The sequence below is a fragment of the Chelonia mydas genome, chromosome 7 (genome assembly GCF_015237465.2).
Source record: "Chelonia mydas isolate rCheMyd1 chromosome 7, rCheMyd1.pri.v2, whole genome shotgun sequence".
NCBI lineage: Eukaryota > Metazoa > Chordata > Testudines > Cheloniidae > Chelonia > Chelonia mydas.
Genome location: NC_057853.1, coordinates 91,882,174 through 91,903,496, shown reverse-complemented (window position 1 = coordinate 91,903,496; position 21,323 = coordinate 91,882,174). Strand labels below are relative to the sequence as shown.

Sequence of the window (21,323 nt, the reverse complement as noted above, 5' to 3'; positions counted from 1 at the left end):
TGAATCACTTTATACAGTGTGTATTTAAAATAATACAGGTAAACATGTGATATGGGATAATTAAGCATTTATATGCAAACACTATTCCTCAATACAATTGTCTACATCAATCCATACTGTGAATTGATCCTCCCACCCTCATTTGACAAGTGTCCCTGTCATTCATAAGTACATTGCCAGGCAATCACCCCCCGCCCACACATAATCAATGAGCCCCATCCACACCCAAGCACATTCATAAAGGTACTGTTCTCCTCCTTCCACTGGGCCTTTGCCCTCCTCGAGGAGCACAAATACATAAACCTCAAACCATGGGCATGTGAGTCCCATCAGTGGCCCCAATGCAGTGCGGAAACTCCATTCTCTCAAAGCCAGGAATATATTTTATGCCTGCCACCTTGGCTTAAACCATATGCTTGATTGCCTTAGAAACCTCTGCTGTTGCTTTACAACCTGTAGCAGTCTGGGGTAGCCAGCTTCCAGGCAGTTATGGTAAGTCACTTCTGGACTAATCGCTGCCGTCATTCATATCTTTACACTGGAGGTTTAGGGCGAGCTGCTCCCAAAGCTCCAGAAATGTAGCTTTCTTCATGCGAAAGTTCTGGACCCATTGCTGGTCATCCCAGGTATGCATGACTGTGATCCCATCAGTCTGTGCTTGTGGCCCTACTCCAGAAGCACCAGCCTACATCGGAGGTGTCAGCGGCTGTATTGACTGTCATGAGAAGCATCAGCCAGTTCAAGTCTACCATGTCTGTGGTGTTGTCGTCCTCCATGATAAGCTTTGTCAGATGCCTTTTGTGGATCGGAAAACACCACCAAAATGTCCATCAGTGTCTCTCAGAAGCTCTGCTTGTTTCCTGACACTGGAGTGAAAGCCAAACAAGAGGAGTTTTCAAAAGGTCTCCCCTCCACATTGCTGGCTCTGGTAGCTGGGAGTGCACAGACCAAAATGACTGCTGGGCAGGATGTGTTGGCAGGCTGTTCAAGCTTTCTGTAATGTGCAGAGTGGACAGTCAAGTTTTCCTGCATTAAACCATGGTCAAAGGCCTAGAGTGGCCACGTTTTGGGAGGGTGCTTGGGAGTCAGATATGATTGGTTTGACTCGGGTTTGCTTGCTGCAGTGTGGACACCAGAGCCCCAGGTTCGAGCCCAGGAGAGAAAATTCTTAACATAGGGTTAACAATCAGTGTAGATGCTTAAACCTTGGATTCTCTAACCCAGCATCTGCTGACTTGAGTCTCACTAACCCTGGGCTCACATTGCAGTGCAGACATACCCACCATGTTCTCAGGTGCCAGCAAGACACTGACTGTGCCCAGGTCTCATTTGCTTCCAGAGTAAAAATACCACTGGCAGCTATCCCTGGGCCTAACTGAGATCAGCTCCTGGATGAAAAGTAACTAGCTTAATCTGAATCAGAGCAAGATAGGTGGGAAGAAAAATAGTATTTTGAATACTAATCATTATCTTAGTGTGACAGTCTATTGAGGAAACCTGCCCTTCCCTAGCACAGTTCATAGTTTTGGGATCTTTATGGACTCCTCACTGAACACTTGGCCACTGCTTCCATAAATGCAGCTTTCAATCCACAGCTGGCCAGTAGCTTGTACATAACCTGGCTACAGACCTATATCTTCATGCCCTCTAGTCTGGGCTGCTGCAATTTGATACTCTTAGGGGTAAGTACACAGCCTGAATGTTTTTGGTTAGATGCAGCAGCCTGCTTCCTTTCTTCTGGAGAATGTGACAATGGATCCAAATATCTCTGGTTTCAGTGTTAAATTCTAGTTAGCGTTTCTGCAACAAAATGGGAAGGATAGAAAGAAGAAGGTGACATTTTCTGGCTACCTGCAGGGAAGATACTATTTTTCAATTGGTCTCGTTTAAAGAATTCATGCTACAAATAAGCGCAGCATAAATCTTCAATGGAAATAACTAGCTATAGACTTTGTCTCTGTAAAGAGCTATCCTATTTAATAACAAACCTGATCTGCTGAGGATGGTAAATCCAAAGTAAACATCAGTTGGAGAGCTAGGGCAAAGAATCTTTGTGGTCCACAACAACCAGTTTTTAGTGTCTTTAAAGCTGTACCAGAGCCCCAAGAATTATTCTGTTGCTAATCTGTGCTAGCTTTCCTGCATAGCCACAGCTGAGAGATAGTTTTAGCTGTCAGTTATCAGAAGGATTCCTACTTACATAATCTTAAACATAAAGTATGAAGGGGCAGATAAGAGTGGAATAATACCCCACCCATTAGATGACGTTTCCTGTCAGTAATCGTAAAACAGTATCCTACATGTTCTTGGCTGGTTATTCTGAATGGAAACAGACTATCACAGAAGCAATTGTTGCCGAAACATGGGATTGTTTTATCTGTGGAGCAGGCTGATTACCAAAATAACTTTGTATTAATAGAAGCAGTCTTCTTTCAAATTGTCATTAATAAATGAAGTGCAAAAAAGGTAAACTTAGACTTTTTGATTGGATGTCTTCACAAGCTTGAAAATGTATATTGTAATGCCTCTTACAAATGCTAGGTGGTGTAAGAGTAGCATGTATAACATTGGACACAAGTGTTTCCTAATTTTTTCCTAGACATCATAGATACTGAGTTCTAATATTTATGGAAACGAGAAGTTTTTAATCAAAATACATCTGTAACAAGTATTCAGGATTTACAGTTTATGCTTCATGTATACAGAATAGCTTATAAAAGTTCTAATACTTTCATTCAAACTCTCACATTCCATGGCTGCAGAATTTGTCCCAAAATGTATTCTTTGTTGCAGAAATGTGCTGCAAAATCTAGAGGTAGACTTTTCAAAGACACAAATGGGATTTAGGTGTCCTCACATTTTGCTCTGACAATCTCCCCTGTACCTTTTTTAAAAAAATAGCTTCTAGCACACATGAATTGGAAGGTTCTTCAAAATATGAACAGTGTAAACTAATGCAGTGATGCCTATAAACGCTGAAACTTCTGCTGGTTATTATAGTTGGGTCTTAGCCCTGAAACTCTGACACTTTAAATGTCAATGCTATTTGACAACTGAACATTTTTACAGAAACACCTAGCTAATTATGTCCATCCTCCCTTGCCTTTTTTCCTTCTCATTCCCACAGTCCCATACTGGCTCCTGTGCCTTCCAATGTGTTTTAAAAGCCACTACATAGCTATTGAAACCTCCACCTTCCCCCAACAGATCGGTATTATAAGTAAAAGTCTGCAAGATAGTGACAACTTTACAGCAGAGCAAAATTCAACTTAATAACAAGAAACACTTTACTGACTTATTGACTTCCATATTAAACTTAAACCCTCAATTTTCTTAACTTACCAGAAGCTACAGCACAATACAGCAGTGCCACAGAAACAAAGATTGGATGTCTTTCTAAAATATGTACTAGCTCAACCAGAAGTTATGGGCTTGAGGAAGGAACTGAAGCAAAATTCTATGGCCTGCATTTTGTAGGAGACCAGACTAGATAATGGTCTGTTCTGGTCTTAAAATCTGCGAAACTAGTGTTCCACCACAGAAATTAGATCCATTTGCAGCCAAATACAAGAAGGTGAATCAAAATGTTTGATACTTGGAACAACTTGTGGTGATATGAGGATGCCCAAAGAAATACTCTTGATATCAGAATTACATGTGTTTGGTTTTTAACTCTGATGGTAAGTGCTTCTTTCTTACAAGACTATAAGATTAGTTGAGAATACACTTTTCTAGAGGAAATACAGATGAACGCATTCTTCTTTGTCTGCAGAAAGCTGTAATGAACTGCATTGCGTCACCAAGTAATCTTAATGAAGTTGAAAAACAATTGAAAGATGTAAGTTTCCTTATTAACATTCTAAATGTATATTCACTATTGTAAGTGTCTCCATGCATGACAATGTAAACAATACATAGCATACTTGAAAGGGAAATTGAAAGACCTATTTCTATCTGAAAATATCAAACCCACAGTTGTTAAAAGTAACCCTTAAGGCTATTATAACTGCAAGGCATAAGAACAGTGTGCTATTTTTCCAGTTTTACTTTGTGCCTTTGACAACATTATGTGTATAGTCAGTTTCAATAGTTTTGTGGTGCAATTATATTTCAGGTTTCCTGTACTGTTAGGATGCCACTGCTCACATGTGTTCTTTCCAGGCCTCCTCAGTGGGTACTTGCCTATAAGAGCCTCACCAAAGTTGAAAACAAAGAGGCAGTAGGCCACTAGTAGCACAAAGGAAAAAACAGGGAGCCTGAGCACATTTAGTGTTGATTTCAGGCCTGCCCAAAATACACCAATAGGAGAGCAGAACAAACCCTTACAAAATTTCTCTTTCTTTAAATAAAGAAATCCAGGCATATAAGAGCACCCATCAGAAAATAGCTCTGAGTGCATTTAAAAAAAAAATCAAGTTATAAGTGATCCTTTACGAAGGAACTAAGAAAATCATTGCCTTCTCACAATGCAAAGACAAACTTGCTAGAAATTCATAGGACGGGTCCTTCTGATGGGTCCTTGGAAACATTCCAGTCTGGAATGTTGCACGTTATGAAGGGTGGTGAGGAGTGGAAGCACTTTAAATAAGAGTCAAAACCTAGTATTTGAAAGTGTTCTTTTGTTCAGAGATGGTTAGGGCAGCAAAAACCCATTAACCAAGACCACATTGCTTATGTTGTCCCTAAGTTTGAGTACTGGGTTAAAAGCAAGAAATTGGCTCTGCTACTGGCTCATATGGTCTTAGGCAAATTATTTAATCTGTTGGGTTTTTTTCACTCCCTCCCCATGAATAAAATGGAGGTAAGTTTGTACCCTTCTCACCCCCACAAAAGCACTGTGCTATTGCTACTTTCTAAAACAGTAAAATAGGTGTACTGTACTACTACAAATGTAGTACTTCATTTGGCACTTCCAAACTATACTGGAGTTAAAACATTTGGCCTTTCCCAGGATGTCTTATCTGAGATCTTAGAGTCAGTAGTGGTGCACACACCCTTTTAACTATTTTTACAATCTTTACATATTGAAATAAAGTCATGCACACATTAAACTTCACCTTTTAATATTTAATATGCATTGATATGAACTGCACTATAAAATAAGCAACACTTGGCTGATCTTGACAGGGAAACTCATCTGTACTGGCTATAGCAGTTTACCTTAGCTAGCTTTATCTTGGAAGATTACATCATCTATTTAAATTCGTTTGGAGAATTTTGTATATAGGTATCTTTACAATATTGCCAACAAGCAGCTGATCGATACAAGCTTAGGACCTAGACAACTGAGTTGTGTTAACACACCCTTCTAAATATTATATTAGTTAAATTCTGTGATCTCCCACCTTCATGCAGCCAGTTGCTTGTGCTCCCCACTGCCGTGCTGGAGCCTCCACATTTATCTAACAAATAAAATATGCAGAATTTTAAAATATTGTGCGCATTTTTTTAGCAGAATTTTTTAATTTTTTGGCACAGAAGTCCCTCAGGAGTATTCCATAGAAAACTTTGGTCTAAGTATTGGCAAACCAGCTTCTATGGGAGATACTTATGCAAGTGGAGAAAATGTTCTTTATGGCAGGGGAGATGTACAAGTAGGGAAACTTGCATCCTGTAGTTTCAGTACTCTTGTTCTTCATCCTATATTGCAATATTTACAGTACAGACTTTTCACTTAAAGAAATTAGTAAATGGGAGATGTTGCATATCAATATTTAGTGCATCAAAAAGCAAATACAATTTTCATTAAATCCATATTGTTAAATCTATGGGAGAGAGGTGACACCTTGAAGATTGGAGATGTTGATATATATGGATCATTTGATGTGATCTGATAACATGAAATGTTTGGGGATCTCAATTTACATTATGGAAATAAAACTACTCTTTCCATAGTTAAATCTGTGAGTAGCCTTCTGCTGTTAGCAAGAGTTTTGAAATATGCTCAGCTTTTAATTTACTACTAATTTTTCATTTGTATCCTCCTCCACAAGGAAAATACTTCCTGAATGTTTGGGGACTGATTAGACAATGTGCATTTTATATATTACGGCTTGAAAAATCCAGAGTTCTCATTTTTGCAAACTTTTTTTTTTTTTTTTTTTTAAGTGGAACATTGTTTCAAAAATGACTTGATAAACTTCAGCTTTGGTTTATTCTGTCCTCAGAGACCATTATTTAAATCAGTCTTTCCAAAAAGTATTAGTTAATCATTCTTTCATTTTAAATTAACTCCTTAGTCCCTGGTTTTAAGGAGCCTTTTCTACTCCAAGAGACAAACTAATCTGTACTAGCAGTACAGATGTGGATAAATTCAAACAGTGGAAAACTGTAACGTTAAGATCTTCAACAAACTCTGAACCTTTTCCATATGACAGACAGCAGAGATGTAAATATATAAAATTGAAATTACTCAATGTAAAAAAGTTACTAGATCTTGCAGACTAGAAATTAACTAGCTTTCCTTGGCTGTATTTTTGAGTATTGGAAAGAAAATGGGATGGTGATGTTCTAAAAATGTGACTAATACTGTTTTTTCCCCATGCATGAAGGCTCTGGAGAAAAACCAGCAGTGGCTGGTATATGACCAGCAGCGAGAGGCATATGTCATGGGACTGTTGGCAAGGATCTTTGAACTTGAGCAGCAGTCAGAAACAGTTAACCAACAGCAGGCAAGAGAGGCCACTGCAGAAGGTATTAATTTAAACTTTCCTTCAGAAGTGGACAAAAATTTTGAGTTTTATTATTATTTGTGGTGTTGCTATAGCAGTGTTGGTCCCAGAAACAACGTGGGTGAAGGAATATCTTTTATTGGACCAACTTCTGTTGGTGAAAGAGACAAGATTCAAGCGTCACAGAGCTCTTCTTCTTACCAGACCTGAAGAAGAGCCCTATTGCGCTTGAAATCTTGTCTTTCACCAACCGAACTGGGTCCAATAAAAGATTTTACCTCCCCCGCCTTGTCTCTTGAGTTATATTATGACATTTGGTAGAATAAGTCTGAGAATTAAAACAAAAGAAAATCCCTAATTTAATAGAATTTAAGCATTTCCTAATCAGATCAGTTCCTTCATGTGGAAAGATGAGGAAAAAGATTGTGCTTGCCAGACTTACAAGAGTTCATTGCTATCTAGCTACACTCAAAACTGAATCCTCCAAATTTCTTGCTATTCATATCTGCTACAATGTGTGCCAAGAAAACACTTTTATTGTTCAAGGGTAAACTTGCCATAAAAAGTCAGCAGTCAGACTTCTAGGTGGACTTTTTCTTGACGTTAACTTGATATCCTTTTTGTTTGCACAAATAGTACTCTTTTAAGCAAACATCATTATGCCACCCATCCTGCACATTACACTCCTAACCAGTGTTGAGAATTCATTAAAGAGTCATTGCTTAGGTATGGATTTATTTTTCCAAAATACACATTGTAAAAGATGACTCATAGGAAGTGTTTGCAGATCTAAGAACTAACAATTTTTACAGCACAAAAAATTCTGTAAAATGGTGTTGACCATCCCCCATTCACTGGCAGTTGCACGATCTGGACCCATAAAAAATCTAAGGAAGACTGTGCCTCAAACATTGGCTAAAATCTTGGTTTGCGCCCATGTAGCAGATGCTTGATGATTGGTGACACCGAATCATATGCCACTTCTGCTAGCAACCAAGTCAGACACTTTTGACCTAATCCGTCACAGGAATGAAACTGTGCCAAACACCTAGCCCACTGAATGGATTTTTTTTTGCCTGTGTGGTGTATTTAGAATCTGCAGGGGTGCAGCAAGTTCCTAGAGCTTGTTGCAAAGAAAACACTAAACCTATGAACCCAGTTGAACTGTTGTACTGCTTTCTCCAACTTTGCAGGCAGCTTGAAACAAGGGAGGTATGTCAACTTTCCTTTATTTTCTCTCCAATTAAGCTCCCTAAGATGTTGACTCTAAAGTATTAGCCTTTTGACATTTAAAAAGTTATTTCATTGTTTTTGTGGATGGAATGAGGAAGCGTTTGGGTAAAACCCATGGGGCCGGGAATTGGGAAGTGCTGGGGGGAAGAAAGGAGTGAAGACTCAAACATGGGGTAGGGAAAGAAAGAAAGAAAAGAAAAATAATGGTGTTCCTCAAGGAGAGCAATCTTCCCAGTAAATGATGCTAAAGTACTGAATCAAGGATGCCACACTTCACCTATTGATCTTTGTGCAAACAAACATCCCACTGACATCACTTGGAAATGTACTGTGATTGTGTAGTCATAAACAACCCCCTCCTCCCCCACCGCACACCATCTCATAAAACAAAGTCTAGTCTTCCACACACAAGTCTGATAATCCCTGTCATTTTTCCCTAACAATACTCCTGTAATGGTTAAGATACTCCTTCCTATTACTGCAATTAGATATCCCAGGATACACACTGCCACTTGATGAGACCTCCACTCTGTACACTTGTGTTTTGAGAACTGCTATCTCAGGCTGCTGTCTTGGCTAATGAGCTAAAGGACATGGACTGGTATAAATTTTGTAATCCTTTGCTGGAAGCAGCACTTGCCTTAGTATCTATACCTGAACATTGGGAGTTGCAGAATTGAACTACTACAGCTTTTAGAGAAGCCAAAGCAGTACACCTGTTTTGAGGGAAAAGAAAAGAGAAGTAAGTGAACAGGGCATCCATGCTAGATCTCATTCAGTCTGAATTATATTATCCACATGTCTGCCTTGCATAAAGCAGGCTATAGAGGGTTACTGCTCTGTGGCAGGAAAACATGTATGAAGGTGCAGCAAGTAAACAGATAAACTGACTTTGTTTTTGAGAAGCTGCATGGGATGCTTCCAACCAGATTGGTTTCTGTGGCCAGTAGTGTGGGCATCAGTGAACATGCACTTGATAAAGAACCTATCCGTCACCAAGAGGAGAAGGCCCTTGTTTCTAAGGGAGCTAGTACTCTACCTGAATGAAAAAGGAGTAATGAATGGGATGAAATATATGGTCAAGATTTGTGTGTAGAATTATCTGAAGAGATCAGCTGACAAACATATTGGAGAGGGAAATACAAGGAGAAATAAAAGTTAAGGAATTATATTCTACAAGTGACATAACTATAAAAACTTTATTTTGTTAGGATGCCCATATCCAACCTATCACATGAATAGCTTTTCTTATTGGTTTACCTATTGTCCCAGGGATCTGCTTTGTTGGGAAGCTGTAAAATTAGCTATCTTGCGGGAAGTGACCAGATACTTGATAAACTAAAGGGCAGGAGGGATGTTAAGAGCACAGCACTGTTTCAAACAATAGTTAACTGATATCCGTTGCTGTGTGGCTGATCAGTTAGAGAGGTAAATGGGTGCTGATGCAAGAGAATGGCCCAGAGTCAGGAGTTGTGCAGCTTACAGTTTACCTCCAATTTGACATGGAACTGGGACTGACAAAAATATTTGGAACCAAAGGTCACTAGAATGTTCTCTGCCTACTTTCCACCAGCTGCATGTGCCATCCCTTGCCATTTATCCAATAACCAAGCAAAACTAAGACATTGCTTCACCATGATTCGCTTTAACTATGCAATTCAGGGATGTCTTTTCCTTGGTTTAAAAAACACCACCACCTCCTCTTGGATGTTAACCTGCATGGGTGAGTTTAGTATTGCTCCTTTACTACTGTTTAGGCTCCCTGTGGCGTGTGTGTTGTGGTACAGAGTCCAGACTAAAGGCAGCACCACAGGAGAGCTCCACATTACCATTGCTTCAAACAGATGTTCTCATTGACCTTTAATGCTACAAAGCAAGGTCTCTAAAAGTAAAGCCACTATTAGAGAGAGGTTATGGCCCTCCTATGTGTTTGCACGTACTCTATTCTCCTAGCAGAATTGAAATGTGAACTTTAACTCTTATAATGAAAGCATAATGGCTTCTTCAAGTCATCAGTGGAATATTATTAGCGTCTGTCGCTAACCTGTACTGCTACATAACCTGGTCAATCCAAAGACAGTTTTGCTTTTTTAAAAAACTTGTATATTGATTCAGGTCTCTTAAATATTAACCAATAGTTCAGATACCAGTAAACAGGGACAATCTGTTTTAAAAAACAGTACACCTGTACTTGAATTCTTGGCATTGTATAAAGTAGTTACATTGCACACAGATTTTTTTCACAACATAGTTATATCCAGATTTAATTTGGTTTTAGATTGCTTATAGATTGAACAAATGGTGCCTGTCAAAAAGAAATGGTTTTTATATGAGGGACCAAGCAGAGTCCCTAAATGCAGGGCTGACTGCAGTATTTATGAAAAGTACTTTGGTTAGACTACCTGAATATGCTTGGCTCCTTAAAAGTGGTTGAGCATTCTATCAGCACTACCCGCTACTGGGAAAACCTGACTTGAGTATTATGAATACTACACTGGTTTTCTGTAGTATCCACTGTCCTGAGCTAGACATGGCATTTCTCAGGTTTCAGGTTTTTCTGTTCAATATAATAGATTACATGGATAATTTCCTATAATTCTACCTTTCATTTGAATGGTGTATTTACAAAGCATGCTACTAAATTTTGACTGAGTAGAACTAGCAAAATATTGGACTAGATTGGCAAGTATTGAAAAATCCATTCTTCAGTGGCGAATGAGGAACCTACATGGTTGTGCCTATAACCTTACAGATGTGAACCAACAGTAAATTTATGTAACATACTCTTCAGTCAACTTCATTGCTACTCTTTTCATAACTTTGCTAAATTGGATCGTAGTGAAATCAGCCATGTATTGATTTCATTGGTGCTATTCAGATCCCTATGGGAAGCAGTAAAATGATCGGTCATGTTAATTTCATGCTGCTGCTGCTTAGAAAGCTTAAGAGTGGCATTAGACACAAACATACAGGAGCTATTCACTGGAGAAGAGAATCCAAGAAGTCAGGGTAGCAAACCCTCCAACTCTTTAGCAACAACAAGGCCCTAGATGAGGGGAGAAAAACAGCTAGTACAGAGTGGAGTTTCGCTTTTATAAGATTCCTACTATACAAGTGAGAGGTGGATAAGATAGAACTCCCAACCAAAATCCAGGAACATCATCCTTATAAAAAAAAATAAATAAATAAAAAAATTCCTCCCTCTTTCTGTTCTGCTGAAGCAGGTGTCCTGCCCAAAGCAAACTTAAGCTAGGAACTGAAAAATCCTCATTCCAGGCAAATAGGGAACTTTTCAGGGTGAGTCATCTGCTGCAGAAAGTAAATTTTAAATAAGAGTTTTCTAGTCTCTATGCATGATGAGAGCATTCCAAAGCCAAACCAAGCTGGAACCAATTCAATGCTTTACTCTTCAGGCTGCAGACAGACCACTTTAGTGCTGTTATTGAGCTTCCATACGTGTAAGTTTCCATTGCTGGTTTTATAGGTCCCTGAGGGCAGCACTGAAATTGACAGTCAGATCAGCTTCATTCTGCAGAGGCTGCTGACAGCAACAATAAACTACAGCAGAGGATGGCATTGGGAGTACTCTGGGGAGGGGCCTCCAAATGGAGCCTGTGAACGGGAGAGGTACAGTTGCAGAAACTCCTCCCTTGAAGCAGCCAAAAAGCTGAGGGAAGCTTAGGATACTGGAGAAAAATCCCCCTCCCTTTTCCCCTGCCCCTCCATCACAGGAGCATTTGCCCTTTTAAAAACCACAAGGTCAAATACATTTCAGTAAACAGATTAGTGCTGTGGGATTTGTTAAATATCAGCACATATTGTTTCTACAGTATGATCAGCCTGAATAGTAGGTTACATTTTAAAACAGTTATTAAACAGAAAGCTGATATAGCTTAATACAATGTACAAGACAAGACACTACACAACTCTCTTTATTTCTTTTCAGTTACAGGGGATATGGCTTTCAGGGGCAAGAGTGTGGCCACACTGGTGTTTTCACCCCTGGTTAATAAGCTTTGTTCCTGGGCTACTCGTGGCTGGTGCACTTCTCAAGCCCTGATTTAAGCAATAGTCACTGGCTAGGAAGCTGGTACTTACAATCAAAGAATGTATTCTGTGCCGCAGCAGTGGGAACACAAAGGCACAAGATCCTTCAGCTAGTGTCAAGGAACTGAGGGTGTATAATCTGAAGAGGGCGGCATGTGATAACCAGTAGGTGGCATGGGTCTCACACTGCCCTGTTAATGCTAACCTAGTATTTAACAAAAACTTGAACTGTGGGAGTTTTGCAGCCTCTGTATTAGGAAGCCTAAATCCAGGACTGAGAATCCTGTGTTGATGGTGGGGCCACTCCACCCCCCGTATACCGATGTGTTAGTGTATAGAAGCTATACCAGAGCCACGAGAGGCTGGGGGAGAATTCCTCCAGCACAGGACTTGCATGGGGCCAACATAAGCAATCCAAAGCAGTCCTCCCTCACAAGCCCTGCCATGTAAGGGTTGGTGGGGAATGTGTCTGTAGCACTGAGCACTATAGGGAGTCTGGGTTGCTATGCTCTATAAGTAGACCTGGGGAGGCTATCATAAATTAGAGCATCATCAGAAGCTATTCTGATTTATGATGGGGGTTAATCTGGGCCTTGCAGCATGCTAGAATCTGGAGATCATATAGGTTGTATATAGCTACCCTAAGGTATGGCACAGAATCTAGCCCAGTGTCATTAAAGAAAGAGTACTTTAGAAAACCACTGTTTTATTTCTGTCTTGTGAAGGTTACCTTCAAGAAGAAAAACAAAAATATTATGACCAGCTTTTACTGACTGCCAAGAATGATCTTGACACTGAAAGACAAACTATAACCCAGCTGAGATCTGAACTTAATGAATTCAAAAAGAAATATGAAGAAACAAAACAAGAAGTAATGAGTTTAAATAGCGTATTGCAGTCACAATACAATGTTGCTACTCGGACTCTAGAAGATGAAAAGAAAATCAAAGGAGATAAAATACAGAGGTTAAAGGAAGAGAATGAAATTACCAGAGAAAAGCTCAAAGAAGAAAAGAAGAAGACTGAAGATCTCTTATCTCAGGTAAGTGGATCCAGTATGTGAGTTTAAATACATTAGCAGAGGGTTAAATTAAATATATTTTTAACTCCTCAAGCACAAAAGAGGGTCATAATGGTCCGAAACTATTTTACTCTGTTAAACATTATCTGCTTTCTGCAGACATGTAGGCCTGGTCTACACTAGGAATTTAGGTCAATATAACTACATAACTCAGGGGTGTGAAAAATCCACACCCGTTAAGCAAAGCATTAAACCAGCTTAACGCCTAGTGTAGACAGTGCTAGGTTGACAGAAGAATTCTCCCATCAAATTAGCTACCACTTCTCAGGAAAGTGGAGTACCTACACTGACAGGAGAAGCACTCCCATTGGTAGTGTCTACACTGAAGTGTTGCAGCTGTGCCACTGCAGTGTTTTAAGTGTAGACAGGCCCTTACAGCTCTCTCTTTTTTAAAATGATTAAAGGTGATGCCATACTCTGCAGTTTGTTTCTTTGGATTTGCATCAAAGGCCTCATGAAATCTTCTCAAACTAGCACTTTCTTTACCACCACCAATTATTAGAATCTTTAAAAATCCACCAGATACAATTTACATACAAATGTAAACTTTTATGAAGCAAATGCCAGACCAGCTATTTCTGTCCCTTGGAGAGAATACTTCACAGCAGCTAACCTGGTTCCACTACCTAAGCTCAGTGATTCAATATCCTCCAGTGTTTACTTTACTAAAATCCGTTGTTGCATATTGAATGCTTAAAGCACCTATCTCGTTTCTTACACTGTACCTATCACTGTAGTTTCTGAGTGCCTTTTGGCACAGCACTTCACTTCTTTGTTCTAGCACTTTTTCCCCTCTGTGGGAGCATTGCTTGTGAAAGGACAGTCGTTTGCCAGAAGTACTAGTTAACATGATTGCTATGGATTCCACTGATATATTTTATGGAAAGCTATATGCCTACACCAAACAGCTCCTGGGTACAATGGATAAAACAACAATTAAGTAAGACTAAACTTTTTGTAATAGTCGTTATGCAAAGCACAATTTAAATTCAAGCAATTTATTGTGACTAGTTTACGCTTTGGGTAGCCCTGTTGAAATATTTTCATCAGGATCAGATTTTCTGTATTGTAAATTGGTTTCCTTGTACAGGACACAGCACTGTCTGTACTGCCTGACTGCTCACAGCTGGACTCCCTTTGGACTTTAGGTCAGCTGGAACTATGGACTTGATGCAAACTGTATATAAGGTCCAAAGGGAGGCAAATCTGGATATTGACCGGGAACCTGGGTGTGAGCCTGGACAAGCAGGGGAGGTGTTGAAGTAGGCAACTGCAGCCCTAGTGGCATCTGGATGCTGTGGGGCCAAGAGAAATCTGTAGAGTTTAGCTAATTCTCTAAGGCTGTAAGAGTTACTGGAGCTAAACTGCTTGTGGCTATTACCCAGGTACTGGACTCAGGTACTTGGAGGAAAGGAATATTTGCATGTGGTAACATGGAATTAATTTCCTGGATTCCAAGGACCTGATGTAGAGCCTGTTGATGTCAATAAGCTTTCCATTGACTTCAGTAGATATTGATTTGGATTCTGATCACCTAGAAAAGCTTTCAGGAAACATGTTTCCCCTCCGGGGGACTTCATTTTACTGAAGAAGAGTGGAGGGAAGTTCAGTTGGCTTGGATACTATGTATGAGAGATTTCCTTTAGCACTGGAATATGTAAACTTCTAGCTAATCCTGTTTTTTTAAAAAGTCAGTCATTCTTTGAGATATAATAATTACTATATGTAGAAGTTATTGGTTACAAGTGCCTTCTTTCCACATTGTAGGTCCAATTTCTTCATAAATCTTTGTTAAAACAACAAGAAGAACACACCAGGATAGCTTTGTTGGAACAACAGGTACCAAATTACATTCTAAAGTTCTAGTTGATTTAATAAGTCATATTAATGCATGTGACTCTTAAAATCCTTAAATTTGATTATGCACATAAGGTTTTTTAAAATATGACATCCTCAAAGTGTAGGTTAAGAATGGTAGTTGATGGCTGATAAAAGCAGCAGTTCATTCATTTCAATCGTTGGAGCTTTCTCAATATAATGCATGTGAGAACAAAGTTCAGATATAAATGTGAGACTTGCCTGACAGGAGGCTGCAAAAATTCTATATGAATTTTTAGTTGCCCAGTTAATCCTTGTCAAAGTATTGATGTGGTAGATTTCCCCCCATGTAGCAAAGTAATCTTTGCCTTTCATATTATTGCTGTACTCTGTAGTACATTATTGGTGGTAATTTCATTCTAATTACAGGCTTACTGATTACATGCAGGCTTTGGATAAAATCACTTGCTTTAAAGCTATTCTGAAATCATATGGACACTTCCTTACAATCTTAAATCTATGCTGTGTTATAAATAAACTCTATTTCTATAGACAACCTCTCCTTCCAACCGCTTTAAAGAAATAAGCTCTTGTTCTGACTGTTCACATCACTGAATTATTTTGTCGGAGCAAATTTGTAACAAGGAAAGGAACTATAGAAATTTAATACAGTAATTTAAGCAGATGCTACCACGCCTATGTAATTAATAGTCAAATATAAACATGTGAACTATAATATGCCAATTAAAATGAAAATCTAATATTCTATCTTTAAAACCTCAATTAACTTCAATACTCTCTAAGAACAGACAAACTAAAATGTGTGTTTTCCCAATAAAACACTGATCTCAATAGTTCTGTTCCTTGTATTTCCCTGCAGTCTTAACTTACCAACTTATTTTTTTAATTCATATCTTTTAAAGATACTAGAGTGTGTGTGTGTGTGTATAAAATTAATATGTGCACCCATGTACTGTTTAGAAAATGGTCAGTGTAGTGTTGGGACCCAAGCTGAACAGATCAGCAAAGTCAAGTTTGCAGTATGGATGTCTTTTAACATTGTCTTTGTTTCACTTAGAGAAAAATGTTGAGGTGGCAGTTGTTTCTATTTTCTAACCAAAGGTTGTGCCATATGGTTTTCCGTAGTATGTTCATAGTCAAACACTTAAGACTTCAAAATCTCTCCTACAGACACATTAATTTATAGCACTGTGTAAAGAGAAACTGCACCATTTATACTGTTGTAATTTTGTGCAGCAACTCAAACATTAGTCCTAAAATATAGATGAAATTGTATTCAACCCCTAACATTTAACAAAATGAAAACCATCCAACCAATCAAAACAAATGTGTGTGGGGAAAAAACCCTGGCGTGAACTCCTGGTCCATTGGAGTCTGTGCTTCTACCACTGAATTTAGTGGAAACAGGCTTGCTCCCCAGGTTTTAGATCAGTGGTTCTCAAACTTTTGTACTGGTGACCCCTTTCACATAGCAAGTCTCTGAGTGTGACCCCCCCCTTATAAATTTAAAAAACGTGTTTTTATATATTTCACACCATTATAAATACTGGAGGCAAAGCATGGTTTGGGGTGGAGGCTGACAGCTCGTGACCCCCTGAGGGGTCCCAACCCCCAGTTTGAGAACCCCTGTTTTAGATGATGGTATTGAAAGGAGACAATGTCTTTTTGCAATGGGGTGCAGACTCACCCAGCAGCGCCGCCTGCTGGCTGTCTGGGAATTAACTCTTTTTACCAGCTCCAGAGTGCCCTCTGCCAGTGTCCCTCCCGGACCCTGGTGCCCTTTTACCTGGGGTGCTGCCCCTCCAGGCAATACCCCACAGATCTGGGTCTCCCCTCCCCGGGGAACCTCCAACCCTCTATCCCCACCTTGCCTCAGCCTATGGGTTACTGCTAGTCACCATCTAGCCCCCTTTCACTGGAGCCAACTGCATTCTGTATAAGCCAGTCATCATAGGCAAGGGGGGTTTGGACCTGCTGCCTCCGCCTACCCTTGGGCTGCCCTGTTGCAACCCCAGTACCCTGTCTTAGGCCATCTGCCAGGCCTGCAGCTTTTCCAGTCTGGAGCCTCCCAGCTCCTCTGGCCTTCCCCAGCCCTGCTTCACCTCAAGTACCCTGGTGCACTCCCTAGCAGCCAGGCCCATCTCCCTCTATAGCTAGAGGAGACTCTGTGTGCTCCTGGCCCACTGCCCTCTTATAAGGGCCAGCTGGGCCCTGATTAAACCAGTCATGGCCTGATTGGGGTGTGGCCCCCAGCTGAGGCTATTTCTCCCAATCAGCCCTGCTTTTCCTTCCCTGCCACAGCCTTCTCCCAGGGCTGATTTCAAGCCCTTCAGGGCAAGAGCAGGTGACCACCCCGCTACAGTCTTAAAAATGCTAAAAGACTTATTTTACATACTTGTCGTATGTCCTGATGGAAAACTGTTTCGTTCCCAAAGGGTAACAGCAGCTTTCAGCTATTTACTATCTAATGACCACACAAAAATTAGTAATTGGGGGCAGAGTAAACATGGCTGCTTGCTGAGAATGTTATGCCTGAGGGAGTAACTGGTATACTAAGAGGATGATTGATGTTTGTGGAACATGGGAAACTAGAATCAAAGGTCAGGATGCCCGTTCTGGATACAGCTGTCCTTTTGATGGAATGTTAGAATAATATTGTTATCTTAGTACTCAGCTGCTTTCTAACATCATTTAGCATATTGACACCATTTACTAGTGGTTGGATTAAATTCTGTCCACATTCCTTAATGTTTGTAGAAGATGCTTTTTGTCAGCTAATGGCCTATTGTTCTTGTATTTTCTATATTTATATTGTGTTTTGATTTTTTTGACATCTATAAATCTTCAATGGCCTTGTAGCAAGTCTATCTGTTACCAGATAGTATCTTGTGAAACTCCTTAGTCTTGTGTCTCCTTAAAATTCTATATATTTTAATGGAAAGCATGTTCACAATATGCAAGCGCAGATGACATTCGTATTAATAGGAGTTATACATGTGCAATACATAAAGCCAATGGCCGGACGCTGCCCCTGAGACGTGGGATACCTTTCCCACCCACATTGCCATGTTGTCACACTGTAGTCTGCAGCCACATGGTGACTAATGCCATTTTCAGCCTCTTTAGAGCAAAGTGTTACAGCTTAAAATTTAATAGATTAATGTGCAACCACAGTCAAAAATTGAAACTTATCTCCAATAGTAATTCTTATTTTGTAGTTCTAGCTCTGTAACTTCTCATTTTTTTTCATTGGATTCACCAGATCCAAATGTGTACTACAGATTTTGAGAATGAAAAGCTTGATCGCCAGAACTTGCAGCATCAGTTGAATAAAGTTCTTAAGGAGCTACGCAAGGCAAGGGAGCAAATAACACGACTGGAGCCCTTGGTGAGTGCTGAATAACTTACAACTGAATTCAAGCAGTCTGTCTTTACCAGGGGTCTGATTTGTGTACATATGCATGGAACTCCTATAAGTGATGGAGCTGCATGCACTCATCAGTGAGAGAATAAACCCCAAAGCTTGTAGATCACTCAATAGAAAAACTGAGGAGTAGGTGAGAGTAACTTAGTAAACCCCTGGCTAGGTGATTCTCCTGAAGTGCTCCTTCCCCTGATAGTGTGTTCGAGACTAGAATTTTTTTGAAGCTGCTTATTGGTCATGGTTTAGTGCACACTTCTCTTCATTAGGTTTGTTCAGTTAGTTTAGATCACTTACACATACACTGTCTCCCTTAGCTGGCTGCTGCTCCCTCTAATGCAGTTAGTACAGTGGTGGGTGGCTGTGTAACCCTAAGGTAAATAGCAATACGTGTTATGTGTCATTTGTCAGAGACTGATCTGTTCTTCATTTTGCCACCCCCGGCTCCAAAAGCCACTTGATCAAGAGGAATGGAAGGATGGCACTAGCACTGCAGTAGTTTTATCTTAAGCCAGTTTAAGAGACTAATAATATGGGCTCTGCAGTCATGCAAAAGACTGGTGCTGCAGGCAAATGGCACTAGAATAAAAATGTTTGTTTTCCTCAGAGGTGCTCATTCCTTCATTCCCAACCCCACTGTAAAATGGTAGAACAGAACGCTTCACAAGAAAGGGTAAAAAAACACGATATTTACACTCTGCGGTATCTTATCCTGAATGCTGTATGTCTTCCATGCTCCTACAGGCCACCCTCTTGTTGTCTCAGTTAAAGCAATAGGCCGTGTCCTAAGAACAGCAGTTAGCTGTATACTGGTTGGTGGGTGGGGAAGCACTATTCATGTCTTTGGTACCCTTGTGCCACTCAGCTTTAACGGGAGCAGTGGTCACTTCTGATACACATTGTGGGGAATGGAATTGCTGCCAGGGAAGCTAGTGTTCTGTGTACCTAGAGCACTAGTACTGCTAGATGCAGGGCAGCAGACTACTAGCCAGCCTGAAACTTGCTCATTACAGAATATTGGGCTGCCATATTTCTGCAGCCTTGTACTTCAATGTAAATGTAGTTTGAAAGCCAGCGGCTATTCATGTGCTGGAAGCTCTTCAGAACAAGTTATTAATAGTTCAGCCATCTTTGGTGTATACTCTTGGATTGTGCTCAACTTTTCTTGTTTCCCTTCAAAATTGATGTACACAATAATTTAAAGGGACAACCTTTAAACCTAGTCAGGTTGAAAAAGAGTTAAAAGAAATGGTAGGACTGCACCGAGAGCCCATTAGCAATATTTGTGGTTGTACAGCTAATTGCATTGCTATTTTTAAATGTTCTCTCCCCAAATGCTGTGAGTGTGCAGGACTTCACCTATTGGATACAACTGTGCTGTCAAATGCACCCTGTATAGTACAATTTAGGCTGCCAATTTTATGTGACAATAATGGCTTCAATTGAAAACTTTTTTTTCAGAAACTCCAAGAATTTGGACATACAGAACCATCAAATGGTTTGCAAGCAGCATTCGAAGATATGTTGACAATAAAAGACAAAAATCCCTCACTGAAACGTTCAAATCTACTTGATGAAAGCTTCCTTGAGTGTCCCAAATGTAAAGTACAGTATCCAACAAGCCAGCATAGAGAGTTACTCGCTCATATTGATTTCTGTGCAGATTAAGCTCCAAATGGAATTGCCATATGTAAACTGCATTTTAAATGCAGCCATGATTCTATCCTACAAAAGGGAATAATGGCTTTTTAACTCCTTTTCCTTTTTTTAAGGTTGTATAAAAGACTAGCACGTCAGTTTTATATTCCAATTTAACAAGAATGGAAAATTATTGTAATTTATCTGGCTTTGTATAAATATTTCACTCAGCATTTTTATGAAGAGTTATCTAGAACCACAAGTTCAGTGAACGAGAATTTATCAGAAATAGGAATATTTTAAAATTGTAAACTACTGACTTTGTTTTTGCACTATTAAAGCTATGTATTGGGGCCAGTAGAAATAACAGCGAACTCCCATAAACTGTCTTCCTCCGTTTTCCCATACGCAACTACCTTGCTCCAAATAAACAGGTCTCAAAATGAAGAGTGCAATACTTCTAGGGCCTCATAGCTAGAACCACCATAATTGAGACTGGCTATATAAATTTGGTTTTGGCCCTAATACAATAATTGCATTCCACTAGAGAATAGGTTCAACATCTTGATACTGTAAATTGTTTTGCAAGAGGCGTTAAGATGTTTTTTCCTACTGGTGGGTGGTGTTTTCAACGTGCATCTTACTCAGCATTGTATCAAACAATCTGGCTTGAGCTAGGGCTGTTATGGAAATGGTGGTCAGTGAGCAAACTCTACTCAAACCAATCTTAAATGTGGAAAACAAATTTCTTCCCAGCAACTATTAGTCTACTGAAAAATAGGAAGCCCCAGTTTCAGAGAGCAACCAGGCACCTTTTTAGAAGCTGAACTGTCAGTTTATGATGTTGAAGCACACTCCTGTTTGCACTGCTATACCCTACCGCTTAAAGCTGGGAAATGTGACTTCCCTGGAAACCTGTTTTACTTCCATGGGGGGTTTTAAGAGTCCCTATTTTGCAAGTGGAATATTAATAAAATGCAGTTGGGTTTCTCATTCTGAAGTCACTGTACTTTATTTTATTTTTTTTTTAAATAATAAGGGAACTAATAAAGGCTTGCATGCTGGTAAGGCAGTACAGTGGCAAATTTTGCCCTTTGCCAAACTGTCTCTATTTTAGAGTTTTGCTCTATTTGAACCTGCGATGGATTCTTCTAGATGTGTAATTAGAAATGTCTAACAGTGCTTAAATACTAGATTCATCTTGAACTTTCTTAGGATTGGTTTTATCTTGAACAGTGGGGTTTTTTTTTTTATAAAAAGGTTAACTTCTTACCACATACCTATGAGTGCCGAGGAACATAGGAAATGCCATGGTCCATCTTGTCCAATAGCCTGTGTCTGACAGTGGCCAGTATCAGATGCTTTGGAGCTGGTGCAAGAATCCCATAGTAGG

At 39.7% G+C, this 21,323-nt stretch overlaps 1 protein-coding gene across 4 annotated transcripts in view; it reads left to right on the top strand.

Annotated features, from left to right (window-relative positions):
- Window positions 1-20,923, top strand: part of CEP55 (centrosomal protein 55) — a 35,318-nt gene extending 14,395 nt beyond the window's left edge. For all 4 annotated transcript variants that reach the window (XM_043550732.1, XM_037905101.2, XM_037905102.2 and 1 more), the window contains 6 exons: window positions 3,773-3,838; window positions 6,552-6,693; window positions 12,677-12,993; window positions 14,800-14,871; window positions 18,134-18,259; window positions 19,754-20,923. In XM_043550732.1, coding sequence (XP_043406667.1) covers window positions 3,773-3,838; window positions 6,552-6,693; window positions 12,677-12,993; window positions 14,800-14,871; window positions 18,134-18,259; window positions 19,754-19,960 — 930 coding nt within the window. In that variant the 3' untranslated portion in view covers window positions 19,961-20,923. The remainder of the gene's footprint in view (window positions 1-3,772; window positions 3,839-6,551; window positions 6,694-12,676; window positions 12,994-14,799; window positions 14,872-18,133; window positions 18,260-19,753) is intronic.
- Window positions 20,924-21,323: the final 400 nt, after the last annotated feature.